The sequence below is a fragment of the Macaca nemestrina genome, chromosome 1 (genome assembly GCF_043159975.1).
Source record: "Macaca nemestrina isolate mMacNem1 chromosome 1, mMacNem.hap1, whole genome shotgun sequence".
Taxonomy (NCBI): Eukaryota; Metazoa; Chordata; class Mammalia; order Primates; family Cercopithecidae; genus Macaca; species Macaca nemestrina.
The window spans coordinates 13008003-13021623 of NC_092125.1; the positions used below are offsets into that span (position 1 = coordinate 13008003).

The following is a 13621-nucleotide window of genomic DNA, read 5'->3' on the forward strand; positions in this document are numbered from 1 at the left end:
GGAGGCTGAGGCAGGAGAATGGCGTGATCCCGGGAGGCAGAGCTTGCAGTGAGCCGAGATCGCGCCATTGCACTCCAGCCAGGGGGACAGAGCGAGACTCGGTCTCAAAAAAAAAAAAAAAAAAAAATGCAGATCCCCCTCTTCACATAACTTAAGAGGTTCCCTTCCAGATTACACTCCGGCACAAGCCTCTCTTCTTCCACAAAATGTCCATGCCTCCCGGTGTCCATGCTTTTGGCATGTTACATATCCTGCTTTGCCTGATTCTGCAAGCCTTTGTGTTAAGCCATCTTTACAAATATAGTGTCCACTTCTCAACTATAATACATTCTTCCTCGTGGTGCCTAACTGAGCACTGAATGGTCAGAACGGTATTTCTGGATGTGGATGGATACCTTTCAAGTAGCTGTGTAGCAACTTAGGGTTCAATGGGCTCTGAAGTTCCGGAAAACAAGGAGCCGGAGCCTACCAGCAGCTGAGATAAGGCACGTAAGGCCACCAGGTGGTAGGCTGCAGGGGCAAGGCCCTTCCACAGCTGCAGCTGCACCTGCACCTACACCTGCAACTGCACCTGCACTGGGAGGATGGGAGGGGCAGGATGGGGAACGGGGAGCACCTGGCAAAGCACCGCATCTTCAAGGAACCCTGTTTCCTTCTGCTGAGGCTCTTCTCAGAAAGGTTTAGAGGCAACATACACCTATTTTATTCCCATCTGTTTCCTCCTGTTAGGAAAGGCACCAGGCTCTTGTTTCCGAACTGGGTAAGTATGATGCAAGCCCCCATGATTCATGAAGTCATGATTCGATGACCTGACTGTCACCGGCAATGCACACGATGCTTGTGGGCAGCCAGCCAGCAGGCAGGACTGCTTCTGGCGGCTCACAGAGCAGCGATGTGTGCAAACCCTGACGGAGAGATGAGACTCACATGTCAGCACTTTCCCCTTCTACCACAGAAAGAGATGCCCTGCGGTACTTACCGGTATTTGAGTAATTCTGGAGAATATTTTGACTTGGCTTTGAAAATCACCTGCAACGACAGAAAAACATGGCAGGTTGACAGAACCAGATTGATACCATCACTGGGAATTCCTCTGCCCGTGCAGCCCCCGGTGCTGGGGCATGTATTTTGTAATGGAAACATCCACATTTGTTATGCCAAATATTTCTTATATTGCACATACAGTTTTAACAGTAAAGGATGGTTAAAAAAAAGAAAACAAAAGTAAATGTATTACTAGTCTACCATGGCCAAGTATTTCTCTTAAGATTTTTTTTTTTTTTTTGAGATGGAATTTCACTCTCGTTGCCCAAGCTGGAGTGCAATGGCGCCATTTCGGCTCACTGCAACCTCTGCCTCCTGGGTTCAAGTGATTCTCCTGCCTCAGCCTCCCGAGTAGCTGGGATTACAGGTGTCACCACACCCAGTTAATTTTTGTATTTTTAGTAGAGATGGGATTTCACCATGTTAGCCAGGCTGGTATCGACCTCCTGACCTCAGGTGATCCACCAGCCTCAGCCTCCCAAAGTGCTGGGATTACAGGCATGAGCCACCACACCCGGCCTTAAGATTCTTATTTAAGATAAGCAGTCCACTCTCTTTATTAGCATTTTTGCTGGCACCAAATTAGTAAGTGTCTGCCTACCCAGGCCTCAAACATTGCAGTACATTTAAAATAACAAAACGTCTCTGGACTATGGAAGTATTACACTGGACTGTTTTCTAAAAGAGAAATATTGCAGACTGGCATTTCTCAAGCTCTTTTCTAAGTCTTCACAATTGCTGAATTGCCCACACACACTGGATGGCAGAGAGCCTGGCAGAGCCTTCGAGAAGGTGAAGAGGAGGCAGAAAGTAGACATCCACGCACGCTTCCACTCCCCAGACAGGGAGGCTGCTACTGCTACAGCATGTGCTGGAGATTCAAGCAGGGGCCCAGGCTCATGGGGATCTCAGTGGGCGGGGGGGTCTCTGGGGACTGGGGTAGCCCGTGGAGCAGTTATACATGAGCACGCAGATCCCTGGGGTTTAATAGGGTTGCAGTACAGTACTGGGAGAAGACAGAAAGGGTGTGGAAGACTGGAGGAGACAGGATAGCTTTTCAGAAACAATCTGTCGAGTAGCTGAAGACCCGCATTCCAGCAAGTCTGGACTCTTTGACCAACATCTCTCCATTCTCCCCCCACAGCCCCCTCATCCCCCAGCTCCTGGCAACCACCACTGTACTCTCTATTTCTACAAGTTCTAACCTGTTTAGATTCCACATATAAGTGGGATCTATTTGTCTTTCTGTGCCTGGCTTCTTTCACTTAGCGTAGTGTCCTCCAGCCATGTTGAGTAAGTCCCGGCGAGTTCCACAGCGTGGTGACTACAGTCTGTAACAATGTATTGTATACTTGAAATTTGCTAAGAGAGATCTTAAGTGTTCTCACCACAAAACAAGGGTGGGCAACTATGTAAGGTGATGGATATGTTATTAACTAGCTTGACTGTGGGAATCATTCCTCATGTATATGTATTATCAAAACATCACAGTGCACACTTTGAATATATTCCATCTTTGTCAATTATACCTCAATGAAGCTGGGGTGGGGAAAGAAGACTCAGATTCCCCACTTGCAAGCAAACTGCTCTCCATGGAGTTCCTAAACCCACCCTCAGCCTCAGGGCCTTTCCTCCCACAGCCCCCTGAAGCTCCTGAACCCCAGTGCTCAACGTGCATATCCGCCTGGTCCTCCTCTGCCTCATGAATCCCCGGTCACATCCACTCTCCGCTGCTTCTCAGGGAAATGGCTGAAGTGGGAGGATCGCTTGTGCCCAGGAGTTCGGGACCACCCTCGCCAACACAGTGTGAGGCCTCAGCTCTTAAAAAAAACCATAAAATAATGATCTTATGATGGCCAGGCATGGTGGCTCACACCTGACCTCAAGTGCTCCACTCACCTTGGCCTCCCAAAGTGCTGGGATTACATGCGTGAGCCACTGTGCCCCGTCATTCCTAAAGACTTTTAAGTAAGCACCTCTTCCCTTTTATAACCTCCTCCGAGCTTCACAGGTGAGCCTTCCAACCTTCTAGAAGAATTATTTGGTTCTGCTGTGAGTTTTCTCTTTGTCATAAATCCTTTTTGGAAATAGGTAAGAGGTAGGGGTTTACACCATGTATATATTAAAATATTTTTCTCTGGTAATGGCGCAACAGATGGCTCAGTACAGCGACCCTCCTTTAAAGAAGTCCTGGTTCTGCTTTATCTGACAACCCCCCACGGGATTTCAGTCAAGACACATCACCTTTGGTATTTCTCTGATACCCATAAAAGGACATGTTACCAAACAACCTCTCTTAGAAACAAGAAACAGATTAATACATGACTCCAAAGTTCCATTACAAAATATGCTACTGATTTCATGCAACGTAGAACAATGCCCTTCTGTTAAACAGTCCTGAGGGATCTTGCTTTTAATAACTGAGGCTTCTTCACAAATGCCAAAGTAAGAAGAAGAAACTACAGAATTTTTAAAAAAGTGTTTGACCCGTTCAATATAAAAATCTGTTCTGGTATTTTGCCCACTTAGTGGGGTTTACTGAGTGTTAGGGAACTCAGTTCAACGCTCCTGGATTACTCTTACCCAACACATAAAGCGGCTATATTGCAGCGCTCCGGGCCACCATACATAAATGTTCATATGCTTTGCCCCAACAATTCCACTTGTAAGAATTTATTCTGAGGCAGGCCTCCTCAAGCTGTCCCAGCAGAACTGGAAATTAGTAAGAAATATTACTGAAAATAAATGTCATGTGATCAAACAAGTTCAGAAACTGCTAGGAAAACTGTCTCCCCCTGCAGGAATTCTCAGAGCCTTTCAAAGGCAGATACATTGTCAACCTTCAAGAGAAACATACGGTAGACAGTGGTTTTCCAAATTTATTTGACCAATTACAGTCTTCCTAATGCGTGTTCCCGGGAATAGAGTTTGCAAAGCACTGTGCTATGGAACCAAGTATGAACAGAAGGTTCACGGCAGCCTTAATAAGAGTGATGATAACAATAACAACAACAAAGGAGAAGCAGCAGCAACTTTAAGATGCTCCCCAGCCTTTACCGCACGAACATGAACACAGATCAAGCAATGCACTGAGTACAAGAGGGCCCTGGAGTTCACCATTCTAGCCCTGAAAGGAAAGGATGACTTACACCAGCCAAGAAGCGGATAATTCACAAACCCTCACTCATTTCATCACTAGATCCACCTCCCTGCCTGAAGGGAAAAAGTCATCAGCATATCAAGGCACAATCTGATGTTAAATCAGTCATTTTGATCCTCCCAAGCTCAAAGCCACAGTGCTAACAACATCAAAATAAAAGCCTTGACCATGATTTTGAAAAACTCTATCCACTTCTTATAATTTGTGGCAATATATCTTGAATTCGGGCTGGGTGCAGTGGCTCACACCTGTAATCCCAGCACTTTGGAAGACTGAGGCAAGTGGATCACCAGAGGTCAGGAGTTCAAGACCAACCTGGCCAACATGGTGAAACCCTGTCTCCACTAAAACTATAAAAATTAGCCAGGTGTGGTGGCAGATGCCTGGAATCCCAGCTACTTGGGAGGCTGAAGCAGGAGAATTGCCTGAACCCGGGAGGCAGAGGTTGCAGTGAGCTGAACTGTTGCACAATTACACCATTGCACTCTAGCCTGGGCAACAAGAGCGAAACTCCATGCATCCATCCATCTATGTATCTATCTCTTTCTCTCTCTCTCTCTCTCTTGAATTCATCTGGGCACTATTCAAGCTGTGCTTAGAAACTTCCTTAATCCTTCAAGTTAATCCCTAAACTTAAATTCCTTAAAGTTGTGTTTTAACTCCTGGCATGTGAAACTGAAATAATATATATATGCACTTACATTATCTATATAACTTATTATATAGATAATATCAGCACACACACATATAATTTCAGTACAACTTTTGCCCTCATTAATTAAAGGGCATAAACCAAGTTTTCAAAAATAAAAATATAAACTCTCCCACCCACTCCCCTGTGTGTTCTGAGAGACTGTACTAAAGACTGATGGGTGTCTGGAACTTGAGCTAAACCTCCTGGCTCACCCTGGCTCTCTGACTGGCCGGGCTCTCATATCCGGCTGCCCATCTCTGCCAGTCTGCACTGGCTCCCACTGACCTTGGCAGGAACTTGGCTGGGAGGGGCGACGGCTCCTGTGGGGAAGCAGACATTAATTCTGTTGTCATACTCTCTGGTGCTTTGACAGAGTGGGCACTCCCTGCTCAGTGTCCCCAGATGTACGAGAATGAAAAAGAGGGAGATGTGACCCCTATGAGAGGCTAAGGAACAAATGAGGCCAGATGAAAATTTACATCATCCTGGCTTTCCGACTGCTGGTGTTCAAGTCAGGTCAACTGATACTCAGCATTAAGTCTGCACCAGACACTGGGTTGGACCCAAGAATTGTAAAAAGAAGGAGAAGCTGGGCCTGTCCCAGAGAAATACACAGGCAGACAGACATGTCAGTAATAAGTACCAGTGGTGTGAGGAGGTATGGGAAGTGTGAGAAGTGTGGGGAGGCATGGGGAGGTGTGGAGAGGCATGGGAGGTGTGAGGAGGTATTGAAAAGTGTGAGGAGGCATGGGAGGTGTGAGGAGGTATGAGAGGTGTAGGAATGCATGGGGAGGTGCGGGAGGTGGGAGGAGATGGGAAGAGGTGTGAAAAGTGTGTGGAGATATGGGAGGTGTAGGAAGTGTGAGGCAGTATGGGAGGTGTGTGGAGGTGTGAGGAGGTGTGAAAAGTGTGGAGGCATGGGAGGTATGAGGAGGTGTATTAGTCTGTTTTCATGCTGCTGATGAAGGCATATGCGAGACTTGGAAGAAAAAGAGGTTTAATTGGACTTACAATTCCACATGGCTAGGGAAGCCTCAAAATCACGGGTGGTGGCAAAAGGCACTTCTTACACGGCAGTGGCAAGAGGAAAAAATGAGAAGGAAGCAAAAGCGGAAACCCCTGATAATCCCATCAGATCTCCTGAGACTTATTCACTATCACGAGAACAGCGCAGGAAAGACTGGCCCCCATGATTCAATTACCTCCCCACAGGTCCCTCCCACAACACATGGAAATTCTGGGAGATACAATTCAAGTTGAGATTTAGATGGGGACACAGTCAAATCATATCATTCCATCCCTGGCCCCTCCACATCTCATGTCCTCATATTTCAAAACCAATCGTGCCTTCCCAACAGTCCCCCAAAGTCTTAACTCATTTCAGCATTAACCTAGAAGTCCACAGTCCAAAGTTTCATCTGAGATAAGGCAAGTCCCTTCTGCCTATGAGCCTGTAAAATCAAAAGCAAGCTAGTTACTTCCTAGATACAATGGAGGTACAGGCATTGGGTAAATACAGCCATTCCAAGTGGGAGAAACTGGCCAAAACAAAGTGGTTACAGGGCCCATGCAAGTCTGAAATCCAGCAAGTCAGTCAAATTTTAAAGCTCCAAAATGATCTCCTTTGACTCCAAGTCTCATATCCAGGTCATGGTGATGCAAGAGGTAGGTTCCCATGGTCTTGGGCAGCTCCGCCCCTGTGACTTTGCAGGGTACAGCCTCCCTCCCGGCTGCTTTCACAGGCTGGTGTTGAGTGTCTGTGACTTTTCCAGGTGCACGGTGCAAGCTGTCTGTGGATCTACCATTCTGGGGTCTGGAGGACAGTGACCCTCTTCTCACAGCTCCACTAGGTGGTGCCCCAGTAGGGACTCTATGTGGGGGCTCTGACCCCACATTTCCCTTCTGCACTGCCCCAGCAGAGGTTCTCCATGAGGGCCCCACCCCCACAGCAAACTTTTGCCTGGGCATCCACGCATTTCCATACAACTTCTGAAATCTAGGCAGAGGTTCCCAAACCTCAGTTCTTGACTTCTGTGCACCTGCAGGCTCAATACCATATGGAAGCTGTCAAGGCTTGGGGCTTCCACCCTCTGAAGCCACAGCCCAAGCTCTACATTGGCCCCTTTCAGCCATGGCTGGAGCAGCTGGGACACAGGGCACGAAGTCCCTAGGCTGCACACAGTATGGGGACCCTGGGCCCGGCCCACAAAACCCCTTTTTTCTCCTGGGACTCAGGGCCTATGATGGGAGGGGCTGCCGTGAAGGTCTCTGACATAGCCTAGGGATATTTTCCCCATGGTCTTGAGGATTAATACTAGGCTCTTTGCTATTAATACACATTTCTGTAGCCTGCTTGAATTTCTTCTCAGAAAATCGGTTTGTCCTTTCTATTGTATAGTCAGGCTGCAAATTTTCTGAATTTTTATGCTCTGTTTCCCTTTTAAAACTGAATGCCTTTAAGAGTACTAAAGTCACCTCTTAAATGTTTTGTTGCTTAGAAATTTCTTCTGCCAGATACCCTAAATCACCTCTCTGAAGTTCAAAGTTCCACAAATCTCTAGGGCAAGGGTAAAATGCCACCAATCTCTTTGCTAAAATATAACAAGAGTCACCTTTGCTCCAGTTCCCAACAAGTTCCTCATCTCTATCTGAGACTACCTCAGCCTGGATTTTATTGACCATATCACTATCAGCATTTTGGGCAAAGCCATTCAACAATTCTCTAGGAAGTTCCAAACTTTCCCACACTTTCCTGTCTTCTTCTGAGTCCTCTAACTGTTGCAATCTCTGTCTGTTACTCAGTTCCAAAGTTACTTCACATTTTTGGGTATCTTTTCAGCAACACCCCACTCCTGGTACCAATTTACCGTATTAGTCCGTTTTCCCACTGCTGGTAAAGACATACCCAAGACTGAGAAGAAAGAGAGGTTTAATTGGACTTCCAATTCCACATGGCTGGGGAGGCCTCAGAATCATGGCAGGAGGCAAAAGGCACTTCTTACATGGTGGCGACAAGAGAGAAAAAATGAGGAAGCAAAAGCAGAAACCCCTGATAAACCCATCAGATCTTGTGAGACTTATTCACCATCACAAGAATAGCATGGGAAAGAGCAGCCCCCATGATTCAATTACCTCCCTGTGGGTCCCTCCCACAACACATGGGAATTCTGGGAGATAAAATTCAAGCTGAGATTTGGATGGCGACACAGCCAAGCCATAACAGGAGGTGTGAAAAGCATGTGGAGGTGTGGGAGGTATGAAGAGGTGTGAGTGGGAGGTGTGAGTGGGAGGCATGAGGAGGTGTGAAGTGTGTGTGGAGCTGTGGGAGGTATGAGGAGGTGTGGGAAGCATGAGGAGGTGTGAACCTGCATGTGGACTTAGGAGCGGTGAGGGAGGGGATGAGGAGAGAAGGTGCTGCAGGAGCCTGGAGCTGGGGAGGGCAGCAGAAGGCCGGGCTGGGGCGCGAACCAGTCAGGAAGAGGCTGCCATCCAGGGTAAGGGTGTGGAGGGCTTCGGGGGAGCATTGGCACAGTTGGAATGCAGACCTGTGCTGTGAGAGGGGTCCCTGGGGTACAGAGCAAAACAAAGGCTGCAGACCACGGGTTGACAGAGAAGGTGAACATGAAGACAAATCAGAGGCCCAACGCAGATTCAGGATGCCTGGGCCTGGAGGGCATGGCGGGGAAATAGAGGGTGACCACTAAGAGGCACGGGGTTCCTTCTGGGGTGCAAAAGGTCTACAGTGGACTGTGGGGTCACTGCGCAACTCTGAATATGGTACACTTTGAGATAGGGACAGCACAGAAAATGTGAATTGTATCTCAATAAAGCTGTTATTAAAAAAAAAAATTAAGAGTAGGGAGGAGGTCAAGGAGCAGTCCCCTCAGTGGTAAAGGCCTCAAAGACTACAGGGGAGAGAGGCCCGGGGCAGGGGACAGTCAGGGTGTCCAGTGCGGCTGAGAGACTGGACCGCTTCACCTTGAGCTGCCATAGGGCCTGGCCAAGGGCGGGCTCAGCTGACAGGGAGGCTGGAGGGGGAACGGGCAGGCCCTGGATGGCAGCAGGAGGAAGTGGGAGCAGTGAGTCAGTTCAAGAGCATAAACTGCTTTCCACAAGCGCATGTTTGTGAAATCCAAGACAGAGGTTTTCAGGGGGTTCAGACCTGGTTTTTAAGATGGGGAGACCTGAGCATGCTTGTAGGCAGACAGAAGGAGCCTGGGTCCAGAGAAGGGTAGGCAGGGAGAGGCAGGAGGCAGGGAAGGGTGGAGGCCGAGAAACTGAGGCAGCAGGGAGGGGTCTGAGGGAGCATGGCAGGGACAGCCATGGGGGTGCCATCTGCCTAACGACAGAGACCCCAGGGGAAGTGAGCTCAGGTTGGAGAGTCCCAGCTGCTTCTTGGGGAACCCGATCAGGAACTGAATGGTCAGTAAATGACAGCCCCACTTCCTTTCCCTCCCCTTCCTTGGGCTCCACACAGCCTCTGAAAACACCAGGGTTTTTCAGGGCTTCCCCCATTGTGGCAAAAAAGGATGGGAGGACAGGGGAGGGGAGCAGAATCAGGCCTGAAGGAGAAAGAAGAAATTGCAGTGACTTTCATCAGAAACCCTGAAGTCTGTCATCCGGTGAAAAGAAAGCACTTCTCCCTAGTGGCAAATTCCTTTCAGTTTTAGCATCGTTTCTTCTGCTTTTGAAAGTCCCACCTAAAACCTCAGCAGAACCTAGAATGGATCTGGGGATGGTGCTGTGGGTGATGCTGGCTTTTGACTTTGAAGGCTGAGCTGCAACTGGAAGATGTCCCCAGCTGGCCGCTGTCAGGTGCTGGGGAATGTTCAAGAGCCCTCATGGGCTTTCCGCACCACCCGCTCCCACAATGGGCCAAGGCCTCCTCATCCCCGACCTGTGGGTGCCTTGTGCCCCCTCGGTAACCCAGGCCTTCACCCCATCCTTCGGACGACACAGGAGGGCCTAGAACTCTGCATGTGACGTACTTGTTTCGACAGAAGCAGAAAGACCTTTGAGCAGCTGCTGGACTCTGCCCCCTGCCCTCATAAATCAGTCTGTTCACGCGTCACTGATTTGTTCCCACCCTTTGAACTCCTGCTCGCCTATTTTTTTTTTTTTTTTTTTTGGAGATGGACTTTTGCTCTTGTTGCCCAGGCTGGAGTACAGTGGGTACGACCTTCACTCACTGAAACCTCCACCTCCCATGTTCAGGCGATTCTCCTGCCTCAGCCTCCCGAGTAGCTGGGATTACAAGCACTCACCACCATGCCTGGTTCATTTTTGTATTTTTACAAATACGAAAAGAGACGGGGTTTCACCATGTTGGTCAGGCTGGTCTTGAACTCCTGACCTTGTGATCTGCCTGCCTCGGCCTCCCAAAGTGCTGGGATTATAGGCATGAGCCACCCCGCCCAGCCTATTTTTTTCAACTACTAACTCAAGTTGACATTTGCTGTCTTACAATCTTTTTGTTTGTTTGTTTTTAAGAAACAGGGTCTTGCTCTGTCACCCAGCTTTGAGTGCGGTGGTACCATCATAGCTCACTGCAGCCTCCATCCTCCTGGGCTCCAGGGATCCTCCTGCCTTAACCTCCTGAGTAGCTGAGACTATACACAGGTGCAGCCCAAATGCCTGGCTAATTTATCTTATTTTTTAGAGATGATATCTCCCTACATTGGCCAGGCTGGTCTTGAACTCCTAGACTCAAGTGATCCTCCCATTTCGGCCTCCTGAGTTGCTGGGTTACAATCATTTTTACTATGTCATAGTGATGTTTCTGGCAGAAATGTCCCCTGCTGTTCTCTGTGGGTATGACAGTGTCTCCTGTGCAGTCAGCAAAACTCAACAGAAGTCACCTCCAATGTCCCTGGCGGCAGTGCCTGTGATGAGCCAACGAAGCACGATGCTTCTAAACCGTGCTTGATTCAGAATCTCTGAAGCCATTTTACTTTATAAATCATCTCCCCGAAGCCAGGAGCCACATTTGGACACCCTAGTGTCTCCACTTCTGTGCCACCACTCTCTGGACACTTCATAATCCCCCTATCCTCAAAAGGGGTGCATCCTGATCCTACCTGCCTGTGGGCTGAGACCCCTGAGGAGACCCTCGCAGTAACTGAGGGGGTCTGAAACTCTCAATGCACCAAGCACAGACTCCAGACTAAAGAAACCAGTCTCTATCACACACGCTGGTTCAAAACGGATGTATGCAAATTCATCTGAAAATGCTACAAATGCATGGCAAGTTGAAATTTTATATTATAAAATCGTTTATGTATATACAAATAACAGCAAATACTCATGCACCCAACACTCCATCCTTAACACTTTGCCACGTTTGCTCCAGCTATATTTTGTTTGTTTGTTTGTTTCTGAGACAGAGTTTCACTTTTGTCGCCCAGGCTGGAGCACAGTGGCAGCATCTCGGTTCACTGCAACCTCTGCCTCCTGGGTTCAAGCGATTCTCATGCCTCCCAACCACCACACTCAGCTAATTTTTGTATTTTTAGTAGAGACAGAGTTTCACCATGTTGGCCAGGCTGGTCTCAAACTCCTGACCTCACGTGATCCGCACACCTCAGCCTCCCAAAGTGTTGGGATTACAGGCGTGAGCCACCATGTCTGGCCCCAGCTGTGGTTTAATAAATAAAAATGACACAGCTGGAGCTCCCAGCCTGCCCCTCCTGGTGCCGCTGGCTCCCAGGAAAGTAATCGCTATCTCGAATTTTGTGTTTTTAAGCCCAGGCAGGGCCGGGCGCGGTGGCTCAAGCCTGTAATCCCAGCACTTTGGGAGGCCGAGACGGGCGGATCACAAGGTCAGGAGATCGAGACCATCCTGGCTAACACGGTGAAACCCCGTCTCTACTACAAAATACAAAAAAACTAGCCGGGCGAGGTGGCGGGCGCCTGTAGTCCCAGCTACTCGGGAGGCTGAGGCAGGAGAATGGCATAAACCTGGGAGACAGAGCTTGCAGTGAGCTGAGATCCGGCCACTGTACTCCAGCCTGGGTGACAGAGCGAGACTCCGTCTCAAAAAAAAAAAAAAAAAAAAAAAAAGCCCAGGCAGGCTTTCACTAGGTACACGGGTATTCATGAACGATACAGTGTACTGTCCGGCACGGTTCTGCACTTTATATGGATGCATTAATACCTTCCATAGCCTTCTGCAGTTTGTTTATTCCCCATGATTAGATGTTTGGAATATATCTATGTTGATACACACAGGTCTAGTTCATGCATCTTCACTAAGGCACAGCACGGTTGACCCCCGGGCAGCATGGGTTTAAACCGCATGGGTGTACCTATACATGGATTTTTTTCAACTGAATGGGAATCAAAACTATGATGTTCTCAGGATGTAAAACCTGAGTATAAGGAGGACCAACTCTTTGTATATGCCGGTTCTGCAGTGATGTGAGTATGTGGAGGTCTGGACATACTTGGGGGTCCTAGAACCAGTCCCCCACGTATACTGACAGACGACGCTACTCCTATATAACAGGCCATAGCTGTGTAGCCCTCTCTGGCAGAGGGATACAGAGGGATGGTTAAGAGTGTGGAATCTGGAGCTGGCTTACCAGGGCTTGAATCCTGGCTCCACCAATTGTTGGCTGTGTGGCCTTGAAAAGTCACCTGACCCCTCTGTGCCTCAAGTACCTCATCTGTAAAATGAGACTAATAACACCATCCACCCGGTTTTCATAAGCGTTTGGTGCATTAACAGACATGCAGAGCACTTAGACAAATGCCTGCCACCTGATAAGTACCACGTGGGTGGCTGCAACCCCTGCTGTTGGTATTATTAGTCCTTATATATGTTCCCAAACCATGATTCTAAATGCACAACGACTACCAACTGTGACCACAGATGCTTTCTTAACCATAAAAGGAACTTTCATACTCAAAAAGGTTAAGAACCACTGACGCATTCGATATTTGTTCTCCTGGTCCCTCTGCGCTACCCACTTCCTGATATATTGGGGAAATTATGCAAACCCCAAGGCCCTGGTCTCCCCAGGCAACAGTCATTCGTCAGCTGCTTCAGTCTGTTCCCATATGCTGAGCATCTTCACTCACCAGAGCAGGGCGACAAGACAGTCAGAGTCCCCGAAATCCAGACACCGGAGTCCTCCTTTCTGCAGGGTTCCCGGAAGATACACGAGGCGGCTCTGTGGCTGGGAGGGGATCTGCATTTGAGGCTGAGTCTCCAAGACAGTGCGAGCAAGGGCAGCGCCTCTACGCCTGCGTTAGGATGTTCTTTTCTTCCAAATGTCAGCTGTGGGCTGTAGGTCCAGGGACTCAGGACCTGGATAACCACCACCACAGCCCCACTCATAGTCCTGTGTCCGTGGCAGTGAAGGTAACTGGCCAGAAAAGGCAAGCAAGCATGCTGTCCATGCCATCAAGTTCTGGGAGGCGGTGGCCTGAAGCCAAGGTGTGCCTGGTCTGTGTCCCAGGCTGGCCAGGTGTGAGAGGGGTCACTGGAATATAGGGTCAGGTGTTCACAGCATCACCTCCCACCTGTGACCATGGCAAGCAGTGGCCCAAGAAGCTGGTCCTGCCTGCTCCCAGCCTCATGCTGGCCCTTGGAATGGGGGCCCCCAGACTTCAGTAAGCTTCTTCCCATGTGATCAGAGGCCAACCATGATTGCCTCTCTGGATTTCTGTAGACCTCAGAGCCCCCTGGATGTGTTTGCGCCCTTCTCTGGCCCTTCTGAGAG

The 13621-nt window shown here is 48.8% G+C and overlaps 1 protein-coding gene across 1 annotated transcript in view; it reads right to left on the reverse strand.

Annotated features, from left to right (window-relative positions):
* The window catches only part of LOC105474782 (G protein-coupled receptor 137B), a 70985-nt gene that overhangs the window by 41694 nt on the left and 15670 nt on the right, over window positions 1-13621 (reverse strand). The window contains exon 2 of the mRNA XM_071073930.1: window positions 980-1029. Coding sequence (XP_070930031.1) covers window positions 980-1029 — 50 coding nt within the window. The remainder of the gene's footprint in view (window positions 1-979; window positions 1030-13621) is intronic.